The sequence below is a fragment of the Echiichthys vipera genome, assembly GCF_963691815.1.
Source record: "Echiichthys vipera genome assembly, chromosome: 5".
Classification (NCBI taxonomy): Eukaryota; Metazoa; Chordata; class Actinopteri; order Perciformes; family Trachinidae; genus Echiichthys; species Echiichthys vipera.
The window spans coordinates 22,370,820-22,396,765 of record NC_139830.1 but is presented as its reverse complement, the minus strand read 5'-3'; the positions used below and the strand labels follow the sequence as shown (position 1 = coordinate 22,396,765).

At 41.3% G+C, this 25,946-nt stretch overlaps 1 protein-coding gene across 1 annotated transcript in view; it reads right to left on the bottom strand.

Annotated features, from left to right (window-relative positions):
* Positions 1–14,997: 14,997 nt before the first annotated feature.
* Positions 14,998–25,946, bottom strand: part of robo1 (roundabout, axon guidance receptor, homolog 1) — a 128,626-nt gene continuing 117,677 nt past the window's right edge. Inside the window, exons 21-29 of the mRNA XM_083914653.1 lie at positions 23,952–24,338; positions 23,111–23,227; positions 21,818–21,962; positions 21,301–21,531; positions 20,157–20,662; positions 19,908–20,069; positions 16,868–17,143; positions 16,582–16,775; positions 14,998–16,239 (exon numbers count right to left, since the gene is read on the bottom strand). Coding sequence (XP_083770779.1) covers positions 16,225–16,239; positions 16,582–16,775; positions 16,868–17,143; positions 19,908–20,069; positions 20,157–20,662; positions 21,301–21,531; positions 21,818–21,962; positions 23,111–23,227; positions 23,952–24,338 — 2,033 coding nt within the window. The 3' untranslated portion in view covers positions 14,998–16,224. The remainder of the gene's footprint in view (positions 16,240–16,581; positions 16,776–16,867; positions 17,144–19,907; positions 20,070–20,156; positions 20,663–21,300; positions 21,532–21,817; positions 21,963–23,110; positions 23,228–23,951; positions 24,339–25,946) is intronic.

The window sequence follows — 25,946 nt, the reverse complement described above, 5'->3', positions numbered from 1 at the left end:
GCCCGCTTAATGCATATCTTGGTCACAATCAAGTTCAATGGATATCAGCCGATATATCATCGTTTGATTTCTCCGAAGTGTCAAATATTGATAAAGAGAATTGCCCGAACCCTAATTTTAAGTAGGGAAGGTGTACTATGTTTTCCTGTTTCATATAACTGTACATAGAACACTTTTTTTTTATTGGGCTTTGGGGAAAATGAGATGTGATTCTTATTTGACATGGTTCTGGTCATTATTATTATTAAGTTGCAGGCCTCTGCTACCTCAAACGTGTTGATCCTGAACCTGCAGCTTATTCCTGAAGCCCTTGTGCCTTTATATATCTATGAAGGAGCTCATATCCAGGTTTATGTTGGCACAACACTTGCTTTTAATGACTCCCACCCCTCCTTGTCCACAGAGTAAAACCTCTTCCCATCCTTCCACACTCCCCAGCCACACAATAGTCCTATTCAGCATTCAGCCAGGCATACTGGCTAGGATTCTGCCGAAGTGAAAAAAAACCCTTTATCAGCTGGAAGCATCCGCAGACTGTAGATGTATCCAATCTCTATGATCATTTGATGCCAGGGTCGCACCAGTATGAATCTGGCTGGCTTACTAAACCCCCAGTGGTTACCCACTCAAGCTCAAGATCTCATTACAAAGTGGTGTTACTTGCAAATTAATTTGTCTCTAATCAGGTTATTTGTAAGTGTCTCACACAACTTGGGGTGAAATAACTTCCCAACAGGAACAGAAATAAAATGTCTCTCTGTGGGATTGGAACATTTTTAAAACAGTTGAGCGATGTTAACCATTTGGACTTTATTTTCATTATTTATTTGTTCCCCATTTAAAGCAGCCAAAGCCACAGTTGTAAACTACAGGTTTTTCCCTTCTTCTCAGTTGACTGTAAGCTTCATGTATCCCACCTTGGGGTTGATTACTGGACCTGTTAACATTCGATCATAAACGTTACATGTATGTAATAAAGCTTTTGAAAATGTGCAGCAGCAGCATTGTTCTAATCGCTTTGCAAATATTGCCTCAGAGGATAAAAATCGCATCACGCTTGGATCCAATTTGCGCTACACTCACCAATTACTTTCACGGTCCACTTCCCGTCTAATACAGAAAGGCCAGATTATCCGTTGGATGTCTGGGTGCTGCACACCCTAATTACAAACACAAATTGGAAAAACGCAACTTGTGACAAAAAATACAGCATGTGATTTGTCCTCTTTCCAAGAAAAATATTTGCACTAATATACTTGGACTCTGTGTCCTCAAGGAGATAACTGGTTACTAGGCCTACTTATGTAACATTTGAAGAGCTTTTGATCTTTCTATTGGTCTTGTAATCAGATAAAGTTGTAGCATGGATGTACTGTGTCTAATTGGCTTGATGTATAATTAATCTTAACAGTAGTTCCAGTGTAGTTCATTACAAGACTGATTAAGAGGATATACAGAGGAACAGAGACATTAGGTTATCATATATAGTGTGTTCCTTTGAAGAGTAAATCTGTAAGGACTTAGAACCCAGTGTATTCCACTTACAGCTTGCTTTATACTTTATTGCTGCTGCACAAGCTCACTACAGTTTCACCGTACTTGCTGGCCGCACAAATCTTATGCCCGGACTCACAGAGGACAAGGAAAGCGAGGAAGTCAGGGCCTATTGTGGTGTAACTGAACAGTGAACAAGTAGCACTGGGCACAACATTAATGTGTGTGAACTTGCAGAGTCACATCTAATGGATGTTTTGTTCTTAATGCTGAGTCTAGCTGAGGGACAGGTCCAACGTACAGAAGCTGGATTTGTGACAAGGGACTTGGTGGGACATTAATTTGGCTTTGGATAAAGTATTTTGATGAGCGCATTAAAAGTTTTCAAGTCATACTTGAGATTTTTTCCGTTTAAATAACACAAAGGACTTAGAGCTGCAACTAATGAATATTTTATTTGTTAAATATTCTGTTTATTGTTTTGTTTTTTCGATTACTAAATTGATCATTCAAAGTAATGCGACAAAAAACATTGCATTTTTCAGAACCAAGGAAAGTCTTCATATTGCTTGGCTTTCAGTCCAAAGGTATTGAGTTTCCAATCATATGAATCAGAGAAAAGCGGCAAATTCTCAATTTGAGAAGATGGAACCAGAGAATGTTTGGTACTTTATGCTTGTGACTTTGCTTGTTGGGTTAATTACTTTAATCAATTATTTAGCCAGTTGTTTCTGAACTAAAAACATTTTGCTCTTCCTTTCTTTAAATGCATCGTCCTTAAAATCCAATTGTATTCATTCCATTGGATAATAAATGGATAGATGAATAGAAAGATTCTCATTGCGCCTGCAAAATTTTAGCTTTATTAAGTTAGAATCGACAGTTTTACATGAAGCATGTCACAAAATGATTTCTGAGAGAATTTGTGAGTCATAGTCATCAACAAATGGTTATTAACGGTTATTACCGTGTTATTGTTTTTAGTGCCTTATATGCTTTATTTGTACAGCATATCTCCTCATAAACACTAACTCAGTGCTGAACAATGACTAGCTTGAATTCAGAACAAGAAAGTAAAGAGCCACACTGTAGCATAGCTATTATTCAAAGGATCTGGCAGGTCCGATTAAATGAGTGAAACCTTATGAGTTGGCAAACTAGCTTCATGGTTAATGCAGGACTTTTCTGGATGGAGGTGGAAGTTATTGGAGGATTGTTCCCCCTGCGGGATAGTAAAGTGATTTGGCCATACTCTGCAGATGTCTGCCATATAGAGGAAGAGATAGTTGCTGTCTGCTGCAGGATTGATGAGATGGGGAAACGAGAGAGACATAGACCAGAGATCGGCCTATGACTAAGACGCCATTGAAGGTATCAAAAGAGCATTGCCAGGAATGGTAAGTAGAGGAAAGACGCAATGGTTGCATCACCATTTTTTTTCCAGTTGCTGGCAAGATCTTTTTCGACCAATTGAGAGGATCACCTCCTATAGACAGAAGATAAATTGGTATGCCTGTAATTGCCTGAACCTTTAACCTGGAGGCAGGAAGTGATCACTTTAGCCTGAGAGTTCTAACGTTTGGCCTCTATCATAGAACAGCATCAGCTATTGACACACTGCAGTAATGGCCTACCTTAGGGCTGGTAGCTTCACGCAGAGTAATGATGACCCATGCTCGCCTGCAAGCCACAGCTTTTCTTCTCATCGATGCAATTACTGCATTGAGGCATGGCTGGCCAAAAGCCCCATAGAAAGCAGGAAGAGCACAACCCCCTGTTGTTCCTCTACCACCAGTCCTAAAGCAGAAAATACCTCTAAGAACAGTGTATTCTTGTTAAAGTGTGAAGCTAATTGGTTAATCTGTAATATTGAAATGGATATCGGAACTGTTCCGTGCACAGGTTGACATGATGCATTGATTATTGTTGATGCTCATGCATGTGTTCGCCCCCATCAGTGAAAAATGAGATGACAAAAGAGGTAATTTCCTCTTTCTCTCAAGATGGTGTGTAATTGTGTGAGCTACAGTGAGGGGGGGGTATGTGTGAGGCTTCTCCCTCTCTATTCCTTCTGACAAAGACTTTAATTCACCGTAATTATACAGATGGATTGAAATATACAGCAAGACAGGGAATCACTCCAATTATGCAGAGTTGATTAAAACTTGGACCCCATGCCAGGGTGATGCAGGAGCATGGGAGGAGTTAAGATGTGCACCATGGTTGCACTGCACACATAAGACCAGTGAACATCTGCACCACGAGAACCGAAACACAGTAGAGGATTTTTGTATGTCTTTCAAGACAGAAGTGTTCCTCTCTCTCTTTCTACGGCTAAGCTGAAAAGTAACAATATCCAGTTTGATGGTCTGGTGCATAAGGAAAAGTCTGTGGTCTTGACAGAAGGTAAACTCCTCTCGTTGAAATCTCCCCCCCTCCTAATGAAGATGGATCAATGCTATTCATTTACTGACAGACGCACACAGTGTACAGCACAGCCCATCTCCTGTGTTGTGTCACTGTATATAACTACGGCATTTACGAGCAGTGGTGAGTCCGTGGCATCTGGACACCACGGTCAGTGGAGGAGAACAAGGAACAGACAAAGGGATGGAGAAAAAAATGGGAGATGGAGAATAAAAGAGAAAGAGACACAGAGACAAAGAGAATGAGAGGGAGAGAGAAAAAAGATCACAAATAGGGAGGAACGAAGTGAAAAGGGCAAGACATTTGTCACCCTCTCCTACAGGACCTTAGGAAGAAATAACAATATCATTAATCTCCTGACATTTCAATATTGTATTAACCTTTCTAGTGGAATTCTCTGGGCTCATTAGTCTTTTTTAAGGTGGGGGGGAAATAATAATCGATATAACAAGCTCCGGACCCAATCTAGAAATATACTGCAGTCAAATAACATACAACCTCAAGCCAGTCATATTATGCCGTCCTGTCTTTAGCAATCACTCGCTGTATCTACTTTTAAATGAATTGGTACAAATACAGACATATCAAATTAAAAGATAAATGGAGGTGGAAGGGTGTAGCTGGTGCTCTCAAGTAGGTCACAGTCATAAAAGAGAAAAATGGACAGGCTGTAAAACAACAGTTTAAGATGGCAACACAAGCACATCAGCCATCTTATGCGAAGAGAAAAAAGCCCCAAGGCCACACAAAGCATGATGAACCCATGTCTCATCTTCCCCTCTCAGTCAGTCAGCAGCCTGTCAGCAACAAAAAGATAGAAAGAGAGAGAAAGAGAGTGCGATGGAGGGAGGACAAATCCAAAGGTGCGCACACCCTTTTAAACTCCACCACCACCACCCTCTTCTCCCTGTAATACCTCCACAGCCTGCTCACCCTTGTCCTCACCTTCCATCTATCAATGCCTGAAGAACACCAGCCTTTCAAATCACCAGCACTCCCCAGGTCATTTGACTAAGAAAACACCCTAATTTATCCCCATTATGTGCCCTCACTGAACATCAAGCACCGCCAGGCCCTTTTGTCTCTCATCATTTACATTTAGCCTCTATGATTGGATGTGTCAGTGTTCTGTTGAGCATGTTGGGCGATGCTGTTATGAAAACATGCCGTTTTGAATGGTGTGATTTCATGTTTGCATTAGCCATTCCTAACCTTGGGGAGGAGTCACCTGGGTTCAAGGGTTATTTCAATACTGCCATTATAGATATACCATAACACTTTTGACTAAGACGAGAGCCTTCTAATGGATTTCTTTGAATTCACAGGTTAATGAGTGGGTGACAGATTCACACTCCTGCACTATATTCTCTGTGTAAGGAAATATTTTATTTAGTGTTCTATTTCAAAATTTAGAAGAAATCAATCACATTTTTAATAGGAGAAATATTGTTTTGGACAGGAGCCATTAATAACTCACATGGGATAGACAAATAACATGAACGCTTGATGAAAAGGTACTCTGAAGCTGGGTAGGATTATAAGGTGATAATACACTGCTGTACAATCTCCACTCAACTCTCTATCCCTTTAACATTCCAGCTTGTATTCAACCACTGTAGCCCCATGTTGCAAATCAATGAGCTGGACTGTTTTATGGCTATATAGGATTTACAGAATTGTTGCATCAGTGTGATGAGGTATCTTGTCATATATGTACTCCATGAATGCAAAAACAGACATTCCCATCTGATTATTGTCTTTTATGGTTTCTCAATTAAATTGTTTACATTATTTATTAAATGAAAATGCAAAAAAAATGTGTTGACTCCAGTTCCTGAAATATGAAGATTGGCTGATTTTCTCTATTCTCTATCAGTGTAACTCAATATCTTTTGGTTTGGGGCTGTTGGTTGGAGAATGCAGAACCAATGCATTATACACTGTATTGATTGAACAAAAGGAAACTAATTAACGCATTGTAAAAAAATTGTAAGATGCAGTCCTACATAATAAATATCATTATTGCGATGACATTTCCTTGACTGCACATTTTCTACATATAGCCCAACCCCACTCTGAAGTAACCATGGGTTAGAGTCTTGGTGTAACAACTTTTTTTTTTCTTTTTATCTAATTTTCAGGCTGTTACTCCAGCTCACTGTATGTCAAACATTTCATTCCTGTCCTCAATCCACTGAAATGCAATATGAAACATAATTGGCAGTTTAGCTAACTGGTTTTAATGAAAGTCTGACTGCACAAGAAAATTCAAAGAAAAGTGTGTGAGTTTGCAGCTTTTTGTATTTTATTTAAAAAAATAATTTGGAATAATTTAGCAGTCTTCTGCCTGTGTGCAAATGTTGGTCAGTTAATTACACTTTTGTCGGTTATATGCCTTTCTGTTGCAATGTTATTGCTGGGCTATCCATTGTTATCCAAAGCACTACAGATGCAGGACTGTTCTTCCCCCGACCCAGTTGAAGTTTTTTATAGTGTTTGTTGGTCGCCAGTCCTGTGTATTACTGGAGTTTTGCACCATTTTAAGGTTGTTTTACGGGTAATGAGTTACTAAGTAGTCACAAATATTTCATCATGCAAATCTATTTGTTACCGTATCGAATTTAAAATCAAAGCAGCCAAATGCTTGTATTCTTTGAAGATAAAATATGCTAAACACAAAGAACTAGTGTATCACGGTATCACAGTACATGGTCTGGGTGCTGTACTGTGCCCTTGCAGTTGGGTCCTGCCTTTGTCCTTATGTCAACCTACAGTCAGTACCTAATACTAATACAAAAAAACCAAAGTTTTTCTTTGGATTTTTGATTTATGAATCAAATTTATAATTGAAGACTCCCCAAAATGGTGGGTCCTGTATGTTGGATGGTTTCCACGGTTTCCATGGTTTTTGCTTTGATTTTTAACATTTGTTGATACATTGTGACAGTGTTTGGAATATAATTTGCACACAATAATTTTCAAAATTTTCCTCTTGAATATAGCCACAGATGTTCTTGCGTCTTTGGATTTTCATTGAGTGTCTAATATTGCTTTTTTCTTTTTTTAGCCTAGAGAAGGCTGATAAGCACCAGTGCAGTAAATCTGGTAGATATATCCTACTAATCAAATGGCTTGGTACAGTATTAGTAATTATCGTAAGCACTTTGATAAAGATGATTACTTATTGGTGATATTAAATGTTAGATGGTGAGATCAGCTTACAGATGGAAAGGACAGCAGAGAAAAAGCTGAGGGAGGGAAGATCCCAGGCAACGGAAAAAGTAGGCCATATTCCTCTGGGTTAATTGTGTGTACCCCATCGGCACTAAATAAGGATGGTTAGAATGACTGGCTAAGTGACAAATGGATGTACAAATCACCCAGATTACTTCCCAGTTATTAAAAAAACTTTGATTTGGCTAGCTTCCACACTCACTCTCTCATTACATCTGGCAGTCTCACCACTGACGGCTATCTTTTACAATAACTCATCTCAGTTCATTTTTCACAACTTGAAAAAAGCCTAAGTGTTTAACATTGATTAAAAACAACTTTTTGCAGTGATGTGAAATTGTGAGGAGTTGGTTGGTGAGATCATTAAACCTAAATGAGTTTTGATTAATTGTCTGAAGAGGTGGCGTTTGACCTGCAGCTGTAGTGTAAATGGCTGTAGAGAGGTGCTGGTAAGCTGTCTACACTCTTTGCACCTGTGATAGCGGGTTCCTCGCTGGCGTTCTCGCAGAGGGTAGCGACAGTAAGATGAGTTGTCAGACAGTGCACAGCTGTTCACTTAATTACCTCCTAGTTTGGGAAGGAGGTTAATGAAGCAGTTTGGCGATCAGAAATGGGAGACAGCCTGAATTTGCACAAAAGAAATTAGTTTGCTGGGACAGGGTTGAAAGCAACAGCAGTTTAAATTATTAATTGCACAAACTGAAACACTGAAGGGATAAAGAAAGAGGAAGCTGGAAGAGGAGGAGGAGATGTTAGTCTGCTTTACAGATGTGTACATGTTAAGCATGTTTCTATACAGAGTAATTAGGTCTCATACTGGCACTGGCATATTAAATCCTTAGTGAATATGTATGTACTTGAATCTGAGAAATTAGACTCATTCATTCACTTATTTTTCGTAGAGTAGGATGGGAAGACAGTGAAACTGATTTGTGCAGGTGTTATTTTTCAGTCCTCAGAACCTGTAAAAATGACTTACGGGCCTATTAGTGCAATCGGTGGCTCACTTGGGACCGGCTGTTCTTCTTAATTTTGTAGAGATATTACATAAATTTTAACCTATTTTGTAGCTTAATCTACAGTTTGGCAGACATAGTTTACTGTAGCGTAATGATAGATTAGTTCTTGAAGGCATTTTTCTTTATATACTTAATATATTTATTACTATAGTTTAAACATGATGTTTATGTGTCTTAATAATGTAAGTACTAAAAACGTTTTAAAAACTGTACTGAAACTTTCATTAAGCACATTTTTGCAACCAGTTAGTGCTGTTACTAATTATTTTCATGATCGACTAATCTGCAGATTATCCTCTTAATTAATCGATTAATGATTTAGTCTATAAAATGTCACAGAATAGTTAAGGCGGAGTCTTTTGTTTGACGAATTAAATCAGAAATCAGAATCAGCTTTAACCGCCATGTATAAAAACAAGGAATTTTACTCCGGATTTTTCCTCTCCTCTGTGTACACAATACACAAAAATACAAAAAAAAAAACACAGAAAAATACAAAATAATATGGTATTTACCATAGAGGACAAGATGAAAGATATTAGCCTAAAATACAGCGACATTCAGAGACGTTTGCTATCACATAAAATGGCAGCCCTCACAAAATCAGAGGGCTGGAAATGGGAAACCATTCAAACAATGAATTAGTTATTTTGGCATTACGTTGTTTCAGTTGATTGATTAGTCAACTAATTATTTTAGCTCTATAACCAATCATATGTTGAGTTTTACAGTTGGTATGTACTTTTTTATGTGTGTGTATGTATATATATACATCACATACTGTGGGCTTAGTAACACAGTTATGTTCATACATTATGAAAGAACCTTGTGAGAGAGGAAAATTATAATATTATACTAAATGCACACACACTTTCCCTTTTATCACTCCCCTTCCACCAGTATTAATGCCATCGACATGCTGCTACACTTCTGATCCTTTCCCCACAGGTAGAGTAACTGTAACGACCAGACCAAAGACCATCTAGCCTCATTGCGCATATTCGTGCCATTATGGGGCAAATAACCCTGGCAGCCAGTGTGTCTGCTTAATATCCTTAATCACCTGCATCTCATTGTGGGGCCTGGACACACCTCCACTCATTAAAATGATGGATGGAGGCATAAGGGGATGCTCTTCCCTGTTCAAAATTTGTTCTTGTTTAGATAGGTGCTTATTAGAGAACACCTGGGGGAATGAAGGGGGGAAGGGAACTCCAAAAGCTGAGAGCAGAGGAGGAGGGGGGACTGAGAATTTTGAGACCACAGTTGTCATAGCTAAACCATTATAAACACATTCATTTAAGTAATACTGATGTGTTTAATTTTTATGTGTTTGCTTTAACATAAATTGCCAGCACTATAATGTAATATCTAAATTTCTATATGTACAATGCTGTAAACAAAAATAGGTTGTTTAGCTGCTAATTACTAGATTAGATGGATAGATAAATGTATTTTAAATTGCTGAAAAATGAATCCACCATTTGTTTCATTAAATGAGTTTAGAGGACATGGAGTCTGCCATCGCCCTGATGGCGTTCAGCAGACTCTGAGGGGTCGGCCTCTTGAGGCTCCAGGATATGTTGAGGTGGGCATCAGTGGTCATTAACTTGTAAAAACAAACTTCCATTCAAGTTCATTGAGGCTGGGAAGGGAGTATATAAAGGGGAGGAACCATGTCTCATTCTTCCTCACTCATGTTTGAATAAGCCCAACAGACAGTGGTTGACATTAAAGACTCCCATATGCCAGGTTATTGCCTCTGTGAGAACAAGCAATAGGCAGGTTAGATGTAATAAACTGGAACAAATGTATTTTGGTCTCCAATTAGGATAAGCTGCTGTCTAGAGTCGCTGTGTAGCGACAATGTCATCTTCTGATTTTATGGATATTTTGTTTTGCCGCGTCAGCAGCTATCCCAGCGGGCTAGTGAGTGATGAGAAACAAGATAAGTACTGTATTCACTCTCTTATGTAACCTCATTGAAGCATTCTTACGCTTAATTGGCAGCAATCTAGGCCTATCAAATGGAATATAATCCCTTCACTCTTGGTTTTAGCTTCCCTCTATAGCTCCAAATGCCTTTACTGAATGACATGGGATGCTGATATTGTGAGTAATGGAGACACTAATGGAATTGGCATTAGGTAATACGTTTGAATGGCTACTGTACAGAACAGAAACGACTGTTTAGCCTCAGAGACAAGGATATTGATAGTTCACTCCTTGACTGTGTTGTTGAGGTACATTGTGTCATTTCGGTTGAAGCCATTTCAGATTAGAATGCAATATATGCAATTACATTGAACTGATACTTTTTCAATAATTGCTACAATAATTGCCAGTAAAATAAATGTATCATTTTGATGAATAGTTTTCTCCCCACTAGCGCTGACCCAAATGCTTCAAGGCTTTGACTGTGACCATGGTAATTGACAGCCAAAAGCGTATTCCAATGCCTTTTGTGGGTCATTTGGTTGGTGTTTTTTAGCCTGCTTGCTTTTTCTGGGTTTTTAAATGAATTTTCATCACTAATTCAGGAGGTAAATGACAGGACAGTGAAGGGAGAGATAGAGAGAGAGAGAGAGAGAGAGAGAGAGATAGAGAGAGAGAGAGAGAGAGAGAGAGAGAGAGAGAGAGAGAGAGAGAGAGAGAGAGAGAGAGAGAGAGAGAGAGAGAGAGAGAGAGAGAGAGAGAGAGAGAGAGAGAGAGAGCTACGCCTCCGCCTGCAGATTTTGAAAGAGAAAATCATTCATAAGATACAAAAATATTTAGGCTCTGGTACATTCTAATGCGAGTCCTCTGATTAAAGGGAAACTTTTGTGATTTTTCAACCGCAGTGCAGGCAGTAGCACCCGAAGCTCCTCGCTCTCCCATTGGCAAAAGTCTGCTAGATGTATGCACTACCATTTAATTTAGAAACGGTCTACATGTTGACTAACGGCCAGAGACACTTGGCTAGCGGTATGATAGCTAAATAAACGGTATAAGTGTAGACAAATGTTTGATTTTTAGTGTTGTCACTGTGTTTCCAAAGACTAAAATAGTCGATAACAGAGTTTGAGAATGCTTTTAGAAGTGGTGAGCATTGAATGTAGCCATAACTATGGAACAATTTAAACCACTACCAGTACAAATTCTAATTCATTTCCTATTGCCTTATGTATGTAGCAAGTATCAATGATTTTCACAGGTCAGGCATAGACTTAAGCCTTAGAGAAAAGAAAAGAAAGTGTGTTTCAGGCAAACACACAGGAGACAAGACAGGTGTTGAGCTAGACATTAGGCTACAGACTGTAGGGTCAGTAATGATTTTCATACACTTAGGTACATTTTGTCACGACCGGCCTGACATATTTCAATATCATGCACCAGATCTGATAAGTAGGCCGTAATACTGTTCAGTTTCCCCTGACACCAGGCCTAAACCATTACATTAGGGATATCCGGACGAAATCATTATTACCTCTGTAATTGTCTAGCTGCTTATTGCACAGCCGCTTTCTGCTGCTGTCTGATAAACAACAGCAGTTGTAGCACACCAGCTCTGTCTCTGCTCCTCACATTCCTTTGGCTGTGACACACACACACACACACACACACACACACACACACACACACACACACACACACACACACACACACACACACACACACACACACACACACACACACACACACACACACACACACACACACTACTCCTTTAGGTTGTTTACACTCAATTTCCAATACTGGGTGGTTCTTGGTGTTGCCTGCTCCTCTTTCCACTTAATTTGAACATTTTACACCTGCTCCAACTGCTGCCTCCCTTAGAGTTAGCAGAAGTGCCAGCATTATTATGGGAATGGAGAGATGTAGACTTTGACTTTTGCTTTTTCACATAATATGACTTTGAAATACAATACAGTAATGCTTCTAAATTGTACACCATAGTAGTTTTTCTTTTTCATTCCATTACATCCTGATTGTAAAGATAGATCCTTTTGACCTGATGAACGGGTGAAAACTCGATTCTGAAATGTTTGGCTGAAAGAGGTCACAGGGCATTGTTTGACTAACTACTAATTTTCAGGGAAAATTATTTTGGGGTACATTTTGGAAAATGATCAACGTCTCCCCTTACCAAACAGTGAAACTGTTGCATTGACTCATCCACAAATGAAAGTAGAGATGCACACGTTCTATGTTTGATTAATTATTGTAGACATTGGGAGTCAAAGAAACCCTCCAATGGACTTTGTCCTTCATGCTGCTACTCTGGACTCTGAATACAGATGTCATGTTTTCAGTTCATTAAATGAGTTCAGGAGACTTGAGTGTGGCTCTTACCTGCATCTTGGGTTGTCAGATTACGATATACATTTTTCATCTGTATGGGCAAAAGACAAACTTTGAGCTTGATTTTGAGCATCTTGGTTTATAAACCTGGCTCTCCTAGGCTGCCTCCTGTAATGCAGAGGATGCTATTGCAGGTATGGGTATCCTAATTGAGGAATCAGCTCCTATTATTTTTGGCCCCAATTGTCAGGTTTTTACTCCTAATTCTGTAGTGCACATTCTGAACACTTCTGCTACCCAACACATAACAGATGCACATACTGTAGCTCTAGCTACAAAACAACCATTCTGCCCAGCTCTAACCGTTCTGTTCATAGATCCTCACCTTTACACCCAAATATACTGCTCCCATTGATTGATTTAGATTGTGAAACATTAGTAAAGATACAGTTACATAACCTAGGACCAGTGATGTGCAGTCAGGGGAGGCATGTGAGGCTATGCCTCCCATGTCATCATGAGAGGAAAAAGAAACAAAATAATAAAATAACACAATAATATATTAATATTTGTCCTCTGGACTATGATTTTGTGTGGTTCTTAATGTATTTTGACCATTTTTATAATAAAAATCGCAGAAAATTCTGTATTTCCTGCTTATAATAATAAACGGAGTCTCCTTCGGAGACGAGAGGTGAGGCATGGACAGCCGAGCCTCCCTCCAGATTGCGCAATCACTCACAAACTGCATTGAGCGCGTGCAAATGGCGCGTGCTTGTTCCCATTTCTGTGTATGTTTCCAATATGATGGTTGAGGACTCTTTTATGTCATAAAATTATACGTCTTCTTTTCCATGATGTTCAGTAATGTATTTGACGTATGTGTGTAATATTTGCATCTTATTGATATGACAAATCCACAGGGAAAATGCTTGCCTTGAGGCAGGCACTACCTCTGCCTCAAGGAAGACGGCGATAGTGAGCAGCCTGATAGCCAGGTCACGGTGAACTCTAACCTGTGTGCAAAAAGTAAACACAAGAAGTGTGCTGTGCGACGCTGTAGAGCTTAGCGACAAGCTGTCATTTCTCGCCCTGATTTGATTTCTAAACTAAGACATTTTTCAAAGCTGGACTTTCAGTCAAAGCAAGAAGTCATAAATACTTGAGGCAGAGAGATTTTTAAAACTCAAAGGAGCCAGAGGACAACAAGAGGACTTTTTACAACAACGGAGATCTTCGTCCAGAAGGAAAGGCAAATGGACTTCATTTACAGGTAAAGGTAAGATATACTGCAATATACAGTGGCACTGGTGTTTTAAAATGGTTTTCAGCATCCTATTCACTCCTATTCTCTCATCCTATCCTATTGGCATCCTACTGTATGTTTGTAAATCTGACTTTTGAGTCAGTGCCTCCCCAACCCCAACCCTCACTGCACGTCACTGCCTAGGACATTAGAGTTGATGCAAACCAAACCCAATTAGATTTCATTTTATTTTGTGATGGCTACGCAATGGCAAAGACACCCAATATATTTCTGGTTATGCTGTCGCTACTGAAACAGATGCAAGATGTATGCTTTGCCTCCTATAACATCTGCTTAACTAGCTAAGTTGTAAACTTTAACACATGCCTCTATTTTAGCTGGGGGCCAAAATGTACGATATGCAATTGCTATGATCCATGAGTTTGTTTGTTATCTGGCAATCTGGTCCTAATATCGGTATTCATTTGCCGATATTTGCTTATTGACAAAATGTCTCTCAACTACAACTCCATTTATCGGATATCCGCTGGTTTCCCCTTGTGAGACAGAATATTAAAGTCATCATCTGTAAGATTTGAGATACCTTCTTTATAGCGGCCTTTTCTTTCAGAGCCCTCTATCTTGTCACATGCACAGCCACTATGTGTGTGTTTTTTCTCAGTCGTTCGTAAAAAGTTTTCCATCCACACGGCCTTGGCTCAAGAAATATCTGCGTCCACATGAAACCAGTGAAACCAACTAAAAACGCTCTAATACACATGCCAGGCCTGGATGTGGCGCTGTAACTGCCACAGAAAAACACCAACAACAGAGAAGAAGAGACGGAGAGCCGCTGTGTGTAATATAAACACCGGCGAGTTCCTCGCCAAGTCTGGCGACTTCCCAGATCCTCATCCATCCTAGAGAGAAATCTAGTTACTGTTCCTGGTGTTATTGGAGAATTTTTGTGGTGTTTTGGAGACTCTGATGCACGAACCACTCTGCAGTTAGTGTTGTCACCGAGCAGCGGGTGCTGCTGTGAGCCCTTTCCCCGTACCAAAGCACTTTCTTGCTAGATTTTGCGACTTTTCATATCTTCTTAGCGACCAATTTAGTGACTTATTCAGACTATTCGGACGGATGTAGGTCAAACATGTTATTATATATGTTCTAAGACAATCCAAAAATATTATTATACTCTACGTTGTATTTGTGTTGTGTGACAGAATATTGTGGGATTTGTAGCCCACCCTTATTCTATCAGAGAATGCTGACAAATAACCAAGGGAACATGTATAGTTTGAACTTTTTTATTCATCTTTTTTTTAGTTCTTTTTACTTTTTTGCTTTACGAAACAAATGTTTGCAGATGTCCTATGAATAAACAACAGCACCTGTCCTCCTTAAAAAAAACAGGGGCCTGTCACCCCTGCCATATCAAGAAAAGAGACTCTTCTTGTCCAATTCCAACCTCTCCAGATTCCCAAAGTGACTCTTATTTCCTGTATTTGACATTCGTTTAAGTGCATTAGTAGACAACATAACCATTTCGATTAATGTGCAATAGCTGAGTTTATGGTCAATGTGAAAAGATATATACATTGCAGCTATGACTCACATTAACTGTCTTTTTCATCACTTGAGCTAGCGTCAGAACTGGAGAGGGAGACAATCACAACGCAAGGAGTCTCCTTTCAAGCACAGCCTTCGTAAACAGCAACCTTTACCTACATCATTATCATCATCGTCATCATCTGGATTAACTAGACTCTTTTGTCATACCTGTTTTCCTCCAGTAAGACAAAAAGGTTAATAGATAGAATGGTTTAAAATAAAGTTTAGTGATTGTGCTTTTAAAACCAAAGTAAAACAAATAAACATTGACAACAACACGAAACATAACAGTGCATTACAAAAAAACAAAAGAAAAGAAAAATAAAATCCCAAAGTGGCACTTTCTTGGGGCAGCTAAATAATATAGCAATTTACAACATGGATGGAAATGATAAAATAATAATTATATTTACTGGCATAATAAAATTAGAATTCGCAAAATAAAACAAGGAAGATAAATTTGAGGTACCACAGTGGGTAAAACAAGAGGACATCATGTATACACGTATATTTACAGACAGTCAGCCCCTCTCTGCTTGCAGCTATTTTATTACAGTAACATCTGACTGTACGGACTCTCCAAAGTTCTTGTTGAGGCAAGCAGAGTCATGTCAATGGAGTCTGGAGTAGGATTTCACTCCATATTGCATTGGAATTAAACATAAATATACTACTGCGTATTTTGTTTTGAATGCACCATTCTTTATCTTCAGACACTCTTTCCTTTTTTTTTTAAATGGACATAGAAAATGATAAGTTAGAAAAAAAAATTGGTCTGTTCTCCGGATGTAAAGAAACACTACTGATGTACAGTATAATGGCAGCCAACATGACTATGAAATACTGAGATATTTAAAATTGTAAGAGAAACAATGGTGCTCCATTGTTTTCCTTTTCCTCTTCTGTTCTTCAGCTTTCTGCCATCTGGGTAAAAAAAATAAAAACATTTTTGTTAACATCCACCTTTGATAACTTGATTGATAAATCCTGATATTAGCTCATTGCAGATATATCGGTATGTGTGTATGGCAGTACAGAAATGCTGAACATAAGCAGAGATATTTCACATGGTAAAGATTAACTACATACTGCTACAATGTATGTAGGAGTATGTAGTACTGCTTAGTACTGTATCTTTTAAAAACAAATCTAAGGGATCTGTATCAAGATTGTTCATGTGTTTTAAAATATGCTACTGTCATTGCATTGTCATCCTATATTCAGAACTGTCAGATCTATGCCTGTGTACTTGATAAAAGTCTGTACCTCTAGTTCTTCATCTCCATGTTGGAAGGCCCCCGTGGTGTTGAGGCCAATGTCTCCAGGGTTCCTGCGGCCTCCTTCTGCTCTCCGCCGGCCCCCTGAGCCCCTTGAAGACATGGAGCTGGAGGAGCTCGGGTCCCGGGGGCTGTTGACTGTGGGGAACTGTGGTCGGCTATAGGGCAGAATGTCCTCTGAACCTAGGGACAAAGAACAAGGAGGAGTTGAGACTTCAATAATCTACTACATACAGCATTGAGGGAATCTCTCACTGTGGTATTTGTTGTCGTACCTGCGTGTTGGCGTGCTTTGTTGGCGGTGCTACCCTCATGTTTATTCCCTTTCCCTCCGTGAGCAGTCTTTTGTCTCTCCTGAGCGTCTCTGCGTTCAGATGAGCTGGTTCTGGGGTCCGAGCCCTCTCTGGGCCGATAGCCCGCCGTTCCTCCTCGTTTATCTCGACCCTCGCTTGCTTTGGGGGAAATCACTCCCCGGCCCTCAAGGACTGCCTTGGAGGGATGTGTGGGCGACTTAAGCACTGCTGGAGGCGGGATGGGAGGAGGTGGGAGATCTGAAGGATAAACACAGGAAGTAAGAACACATTAACCAGAGACATCAAAAACTAGGGTTAAGGTAATTGCACAAGACTGAGGAACAAAAATCTGTGTACTCTATAGTGTGTATCATCTGTAACTCAGCTGTCTCACACCTGCAAGGTGATACACAAACACAGCTGCAGTGTGTGTACATACACTCTGTACATACAGCTATGCCGAATGGAAACTCCAGTAAACAGAGCGGATGACACGAGGGAAGCATAATATGTCCAGAGTTATGAGATTTAAGCGAGAGGAAAGAGAGGAGGAAGAGGAGAGTGTGACGGTCAGCAGCTGGCTCTCTGACCTGCTCGACTTCCCCTGTCGATGAATCAATGCCGCTTGTCCTTGAGCCATTATTCATATGAGGCCGGCCAGTGTGCCGCCTGGCCTCTCACACATCACACAGCCATCCAAACAAAACGCAGAGAGAAAAGCCTTGCTTGCCTGCAATCGATGGCTTTTCATCTTCTAATCAGCTTCTGACCTGAAAGATGGTTTTGTTGGAGGCCAGACCCATAATCCACATCGGATTAGAAAGTTAATAATCGCAGCAAGTGCCATCTCTTACACCTTTTGCTGGCATCCCTGAGGCTAGTCTTTTAAGATTGTGGAATACTAGACTTTGTAGAGAATCAAAGCTTTCATTTCCTTTTTTACATATGAAAGGCTAATGGGGCAGGTGATGTCTTTGCTGCGTCTTGTTGGTGAAATTGGGCAGCTTCAATACACTCTTCTGATTGTCTTCCACCTCCATCCACTCCTCCTGAATACAAAAGGGGCGAGTCAATATCATCCAGCATAGAGGCGTCTGCAGTTTTTTAATATCTCTCTTGCCTCCTGAGTCCTGCCTCAGTCTGAGTCCGATCAATGCAAGTCTGTGAGATATGGCTCACTACAAGGGAGGAGCAGAGCGCTTGTTAGATTTATGAGAAAATATTGGCGAGGACAGAGCTCAGGCCAGGGAAGTGTCTCTGGACTTGCCAAGGAGGGTGTTTCGGAGGGCCGCATGGCTAATTTGGTAGACAAGGCTGAGGTAGATTAAAACAGACAGGAACAGGTTAATTTGAGAGAGGGGGTAGACAAAGGCATGGGGGGGGGGGGGGGGGGGGGGGGTAACGTGGGTGTTTCCACATCCACTGTGCAAACGAGGAGGTTAGGGAATGGCAAGCAGTGGGGAAGGGAGGCTGCTTTCTGTACTGTCCTCCTTTAAATTTCCATAGAATCACCTTCCTTCACCTAACACCTCAGCGCCAGTCTTACAGACCACAGACGGGTGATGTGGGGTGGGGGTTGAAGGGAAGACAGAGGGGGGGCAGGGGAGGCAATAACCTCCAAATGAAAAACAATCCATTCAGATCAAATGCAATCAGCAGGAGGACTGATGGACGGACAGAGCTGCAGAGCTGTCAGTTCGCCCCCTCGCCGCTCAAACAAAGACGAAGGAGAGGGGAGCATAGGAGAAGAGCAGAGAGTGGAGAAGGATGGAGAGATCACTCCAAAGGGAGGGGCAGCGGATGGGGAAGGAGCCCGGATATAAGGATGATGGCAAGAGGCGGTTGGTTGGGGGAGTGGGAGGGGGCTGTGGGGTTTCTGCAGTGATATAGCTGGTCCGGCTCCCAGTGAGCTGGATATTAAATCTCCCTGTCAAGTGCTTCCAACACTCAAGGACACCTGACACTAAGAGGAGAGCCAGCTCTGGGACAGCACATACTGTACAGAGCAGACAGAGCGTGTGCACCAATCAAATGCAGAAAACGTTAAAAAAAAAAGATCTTTCAACCAGATCAAAGCGGAGAGAAAACAGCGAACGAAAGTAGCTTTTCGCTTTTATCCTGTGTGTTGTAAAGAACGATGCCATAAAAACTCAATGGCTCTTTTACTTAACAAGGTTAAAGCTTTCCCTTCTGTATACAACTGCTCCGGTATTTAGCCCCTTTTTGGTTTATGTTCGACTCCTGTCGAGTAGAAAGTGGCACTTTGGTATGAGCCACAGCACCTGGATCAATTTCATTAGTCGCTAGAGTGAAGAGACATCCCAGTGTCAGCTTAGCCGAGCTGGACAGAGCTCCCCTGAGACAACTCTCCACTCCTCCTCACCATGGCCCTGGCCTCCAGCCCACCACTCTCCCGATCTGTTCAGCACCGTCACTGATTAGTAGTGATGTCATGTATGCATGTGCATAACCACATGAGAGAAGATGATTAGAACTCTGGCTCATGGCACACCCATACTGAGTAATTTATGGATACCACATCACAGCTAAATGGAATATTTTCTTCCATATCTGCAGGGGGAACAGGGGCAGAGTCATTGATACAAACTGACCATCTACATACTTGATACAGCTTAACTGCTACTACTGCAACATGTCTGTCTATTTATCAGTCTGTTAGCTGAATTAAGACATTAATAGATTTTACAGACAAACATGCGCATGCCTAACATAAAACTCTAAAATATGGATGATTATAGTTGCAATATTTCAGACCATTATCAGAGTTATATTAGAGGGAGCAACATACATTGAGAATATATTCTGCAATTAAACTCTAGGCATTAATTGTAGGAGTATGTAGTTAATAAAATAGATTTGTCAACAATTTAGTTTGCTTATTAATAATCTGGGTAGGAATCTCCAAACAACAACATATCCAGCTCGGATCTCTTTCATTTTGAAAATTGTTTGAAAATGTAATTATTTTATTTTAATATTGCTGCAATTTATTCATGTGTACCTTCATTGTAAGGGTCACGTCGCTGGTTTCCTGGATGACCTGCAGGATGCTGTTTCTGCTTCTTGGGAGGCCTCCTGTGTACAGCTGCCATACTCATGTTACTGTCTGTAGACACCGGGCTGCTAGGACGGTGGCCTGATGGGTTTATTTGGTATTTACGTGCTAAGAAAAGAAACATAGGAACCATTTGCTTCAAATAACTTACATTAACATTTCATGTGAATGTGGGTGACCATATAAAAAACCTACCTGAAGCTCCTCCGACGTCGAGGCCCAGTGTGTTGGGATATTTGGCCACCCTGAGGCCTGAATACTCCGCAGCTGCGGCAACCGCTTGAGCAAAATCAGCATCAGTGAAGAAGGATCCATCTGATGAGCTGACGGCACTGGACCTCCCTGAAGAGACATTATCCTCTTCAGAAGCCGACCCCCATCCGTTGATCATGGAGCCGGTCACTGAGCTTTCCAGGTCGCCCATGCTGGACGCAGGCGTCTGTTCAAGCCCTCGTAGCAGCAACCTCCGTGGATGCATCTGGGGATGGTGGGGGTGTGTGTGGGGGTGGGTGTGGTGGTAGTGCATCTTGGCCACCTCTGCATCTGTCTCGTCACCCTCCTCATCCTCCTCTTCCTCCAATATATCCTCCTCCTCCTCCTCCATACCGTCAGTGTCCAAGGCCAATGGGCTGGTGATGTACCCATATGTGTGTGAAGGAGAGAGGGGCCTTGGAGGGGCTGGGGGGCTCACAGCGTGGCGCCTGCGAGATAGAGATAGAGAAAGACACAGTATCAGAAACCCATCATATTTTGTATGAAAGAAAAAATATACATTTGAGAGTTTATGGCAATGTTGTCCAAAAATCTGGCCCAGAAATCAGCAATATGAAAACCAAAATGACAACAATGATGTCAATTTGATAGTTTCCTTTCTTTAAAAGGCTTCTGTTGGCAGTTAAATCCTATATTTATGATGTCTTCATTTCTTTGTGCGCTAACAAGGATGAGTTCCGGCTCACAGGGGGATTATCAAACACTAATATTACTTTGCCAAAAAAAATACAATTCAGACAGTGATGTATCACTTATTTCAAACAACTTTCAAATCACTGCAAGTGGATTTTTATGCTGTACTGAAACGAGCTGAAGCAAATGGCTTCCTTGAAGGTAGGAAATCAATCTAAAACCTAAGATTTGCTTTAGAAAAATGGCCAACAATGCAACAGTGCAATAAAGGATTTGGAGTTAATGGTCTAAAACATGGAAAACAGTTGTGAATTTCAAATACTTGTGAGATTGTGCTTCTCTGTGAGGCATTTAAAAAATCAATTTATTTCCTGGACATGTTTACACTCTTCTTTCGCTACTTGTTACTCTAGTAGACATTGTGCAGGTGTACCTGCGTTCATGGCTGTCAGGTGCATCCTGGAGCATTGGCTGCATCTCCTCTTGGGGTGAGGGGGTGAGAGTGGCTGTGGACTGGTGACTGTAAGATACAGCTGCCGGGGAGGAGGCTGCTCCTCGGATGGGAGGTGTGGGCCCCCTCTCCATCTCCTCTTCCTCCTCTAGCTCATCAGGCTGCAGGTACATGTGAGACTGGGGCATGGGGCACTGCATGTCGGGTTCACAGCTGCCAATGCAGAGAAACAAGCCTTGTTACGGTCATATCAATCAAAAATAACATGAATGTCTTCATATACAGAAGCCGTGAAAACATAAACTAAATATTCATGGCACCCTTCCATCAACGTCTGACAGGAGCCTAGCTCTCATAGATAGAAAACCCTTGGGGTAAATGCTTGCAATAAAGGCGAGAAACAGGAAAAAAGGGCAAGAAGAATGAACTAGTTTTAAATACATTGTGTTCATGCCTGTCAAATTGTCTGTGTCTTTGTGTCTGCGCAGACGTCTCCCACCTTTCTTCCATCGATAGAGAGTACTCCTCTGTGCTCCGACTTGGGGGTGGGTTTGCAGGGGGAGGGGGCAGAAGGTCAGCCCAATTCATTGTGCTCTGTTTGGGTAGTTTGGGGGTGCGCACTCCCTTCTTCTGACCCTGACTCCCTGCTCAAAAAATGAAAAAGAAAAGCATTCCATCAATCACAAGACACCTACAGACACACATACTTATAGCTGCTCCATCTCTGAAAAACACATTAATTATTAAACGTTGAAGAAATCGCATGGTAACTAGTGAGGAATTGACAGCAGCTAAAATGCTTTAACAGCACCGGCTAACAAAGAAAGCTTATTTTACATGCAAGAGTGCAAAGGCTAATGCAACCCTCTATTTTTATGTGTGCACACATACCTCTTAGTTATTTAATGATGGGAAATACTATAAAACCCAGTCATTTCCCTACAGCCGTATTACCAAGTACCAAGAAGAAAGGTAGAAAGAAAACGGCAGAAGAGGGTCCAATTAATACCACACTATTAGAATTGTGAACCAATGAGCTGTGAGGTGCAGCTAGCACTAAAGGCTTCTCCTTAATAGCTTGAAGTTCAAACGCAATATCAGAATGGATACATGGCATTAAGGTGGCAGTGTTGCATGCCGTCTGCGATGTGTTATCATTTGTCCTTGTCCGCAGACAGACATTGAGGCCCTGATGAAATTAGCCTGCTCCATACTGGAATTAAAGAAAAGCCAATTAACGGAGGCAATGCAAACTAAGCAAGGACAAATAGTGAAATGAAAAGAAAAAAAAAAAAAAAAAAACAGTTAATAAAAACAGAGGTCCTTTTTATCAAATTTGCTTTCAACATTCCTTGGATGACATTACACCCAGAAAGCAAATGCAAGGCATGGTGCTTGTGCCTTTGTGTCGAGGCATTGTTGTCAGATTCCTCTTCTCTTTTTGTTTCCACTTCCTGAAGGAATCTCCCTTTCTAATTCTCTTCAAGATAGTCTGACATAGAAAATTAATCAAATTACCATTTTAAAGCATGCATTATTAGTCTCTCAAAGTGATTTATTGCTTTTGAGGAATACTAGGATTTCAAATGGAGCTGGAGGGGTGTATGTGATTATATGGTTCATAATAACAATAAGCTGGAAAAATGTGGTGGTTAAATTAAAGAAAGAGCACAATATCACAGACAAAACTCTGAAAAAAAGAAGAGAGAATTTATATATTGTGATTTTATAACCTCTAACTGCTCTTACTGAAACTTGTTTTGTCTGCTCTTTTATTCCCCAACCCTCTTACCGGAGGTACTACTGCTTCCTCTGTCGGAGCTGTTGTAGGAGCCTCCAGTGTGGCTGTCATGGGTCTGGTTGTAGGGGATGGTGGCTGGCATAGGGCTGTCACCTCCTCTGTAGCGGTCTGATGGTGGGAAGAATGGAGTGCATGGTTAATGCAGCCTCAGTCAGACATCTTGCCTTCAAAAACTTTCAAGCAAGGAAAGAAGGCTATCAATAGTACAAAACCACTTCACAATGGAAATATGAAATGATTAATACCATGGCATGGCATTACACTGAGCACAGTGTTACACATGACAAGAGGCATGCAGGTCATGCTTTACACGTTTCATGTTAGTATGTGAACACATGCAACATATGAATCTAACTATCACACCAGATGTGGTTCCCTTCTGCAGGTACAATGAGGTGATGATAGCTGCGATCAAAGCGGTTAAAGATCCAAGAGTTATCTTTGTCTTTCCCTTAGACATCTGACATCAAAGATAAACCCTCACACCTGCCCTCTTCACAAAAAGAAAACCCAGATACCGTACAGCGACAGCAAGTCAGGCCTGGCCCACATTTAGCGGTGAAGATTGTACATGATTGCATGGAAGGTGATGAGGGGTTACATGAATGCCATACAGACAGGCAGACACAAAGAGAGGTGACACTTATGTTGACTGAAAAGGAGCGAGACAGAACCAAGAAAAATATGAGCATGAAAAAATCTTCTACAGGCTTCCACAGTGAGGCGGACAGCACCAGAAGAGGAGAGAAAAGAGGGAAAAATCTAGTGGAGGTAGACCATGGCTCTGAGATGACCTCTCTAACCATGGCGGCTGAGTATTCCACACACTCACCCTTGTTTAGCTTGTTTTGCTCCATGATGTTATACTGCAGCTGGGAGCCCATTTCCTGTTTCTGCTGCGGGACTGAGGTGGGCTTCCAGCAGTGTTTTTCATTCATCTCGCCTCCACCCAGGAGAACTCCTCCACTCCCTCCGGTTCCTCTGTCTGAGTTAACGTTGTTGCCCATGATGGAGGACTGGATAAGCTGGGTGGTGGCGTATGGTGTCGGCTGGCCCCCTGGACCCACAAAGCGGCCATCTTTCAGGTTTGGACTGTTGAAGGTCTTCATCTCATTGATCTTGTTGGACAAGTCTACATCTCCATACACTCCTGACTCTGGCACCATGAGGTTGGTCTGCTTGTTTTCCATCTGGTTGTTATAATTGGCGATGCAGTCGGCTGGAGAACATGAGGAGGGCATTTAGTCAATCTCATTTACTGCTGATCAGCTGAGGAGCAGTATGCCAGTTTGGTAAATGTTTTCAGAAACAATGGTGCATCATCTGATCTAGTATAATAGCCAAAGCATTTATTTGAGGAAAGTTAAAGACATACATAATAATTTAATGTTTCTGAAAGATCACTGTGCCCAACAAAAGGACATTTCTATTTATGTTTAAGGTCTCAGTTTTGTTTGCCAAATGATGATCTACTTTAGGTGAGTGACAGGTGGTATTACACCTTTCTCTCTCAGCCTCCTCTCAGTCTTTTCCATGACACAATGTGGGTGTCATCTCTGTTCTTGTGCATCTGACGGTGGGAGCATCTTTGCTCATTGAGAGGGACAGAAAGACATGCCTGTATCAAAGACTTGGAATGAGACACGCAGTAAAAGCACAGCTTCACTGACAGATCCAATTTTCCCTGGCTCATAAAATATTCAAATCCTCCAGCAGATCTGAAAGCCAGCCTTGCGGTAAATACCAACGGCCGTAGGTGCGCGCTGCTTGTGCCACACGCCTCACATTTCAGCCGCGTGGAACAGCTCGACACTTCAAAGGTTGGTGTTTGAAGGCGCCCCTATGGCTGAGATAAAGGGACATTAACTCCTATTTCATTGCTCTGTCACCTAGTCAGTGATCCTCTTAATGTTCACAGAGTTTAGGTTTGGCACACAAACAAAGCATGCGTCTGGCAAGCTCCTTAGTGTCATACAGCGGGGTGTCATGCGAAGAGTGAGGGCTGCCTTCAGCCTGTTATTCCCTGTTAAACATCTCACACCATATTTAGGTAGAGTTAAACAACCTCAGACGGGTGATTAGCACAAAGAAAAAACTGAACTTTATCACTATAAAGTCCACAGAATGAATTATTAATCGTCATTGGGAAAGGCTTGAAGTAAGAAGAAACTACTGAATGGCTGGCTCGATGGATATTAGGCTGAACAGCTGGATAGGACTTACGAGCTGGCCTTAAAGGCATAGTCCCAAAGTGCATAATTTAGAACATAAAGCTTTTTACTGCAATCCAAGTTTCCGAGGATAGGGTTGTTTAAGACTTGGGTCGCAGCTGAGATGAATAACAGTCCTGTGTCATCCAAGCTTACGTGTGTGTGTGTGTGTGTGTGTGTGTGTGTGTGTGTGTGTGTGTGTGTGTGTGTGTGTGTGTGTGTGTGTGTGTGTGTGTGTGTGTGTGTGTGTGTGTGTGTGTGTGTGTGTGTGTGTGTGTGTGTGTGTGTGTGTGTGTGTGTGTGTGTGCATACAATACATTGTATATTGTATTATATTGGCCAAATGTGCTCCATTTTGCTGACAACTGTACCTTTGCTGAGTAAACTAAAAGGCCACCTGGTGGTGTTCCATAAGTCTCTTTCCCTTTTGTTCCTCTCCTTGCACGCTACTTTGTATCATTCACACTCTCTAGCTCCGTGCATACATTTCAGTGTACGTTTCAGCATTTACTTATTCGTCATCACTCCTTTCTACCCCTTCCCATCTGGTCTTCCAGGTGCACCTTTCTCTATCATTCTCTTTTCCTCTGCTTCTAGCCACCGTCTGCAGTCCAGCC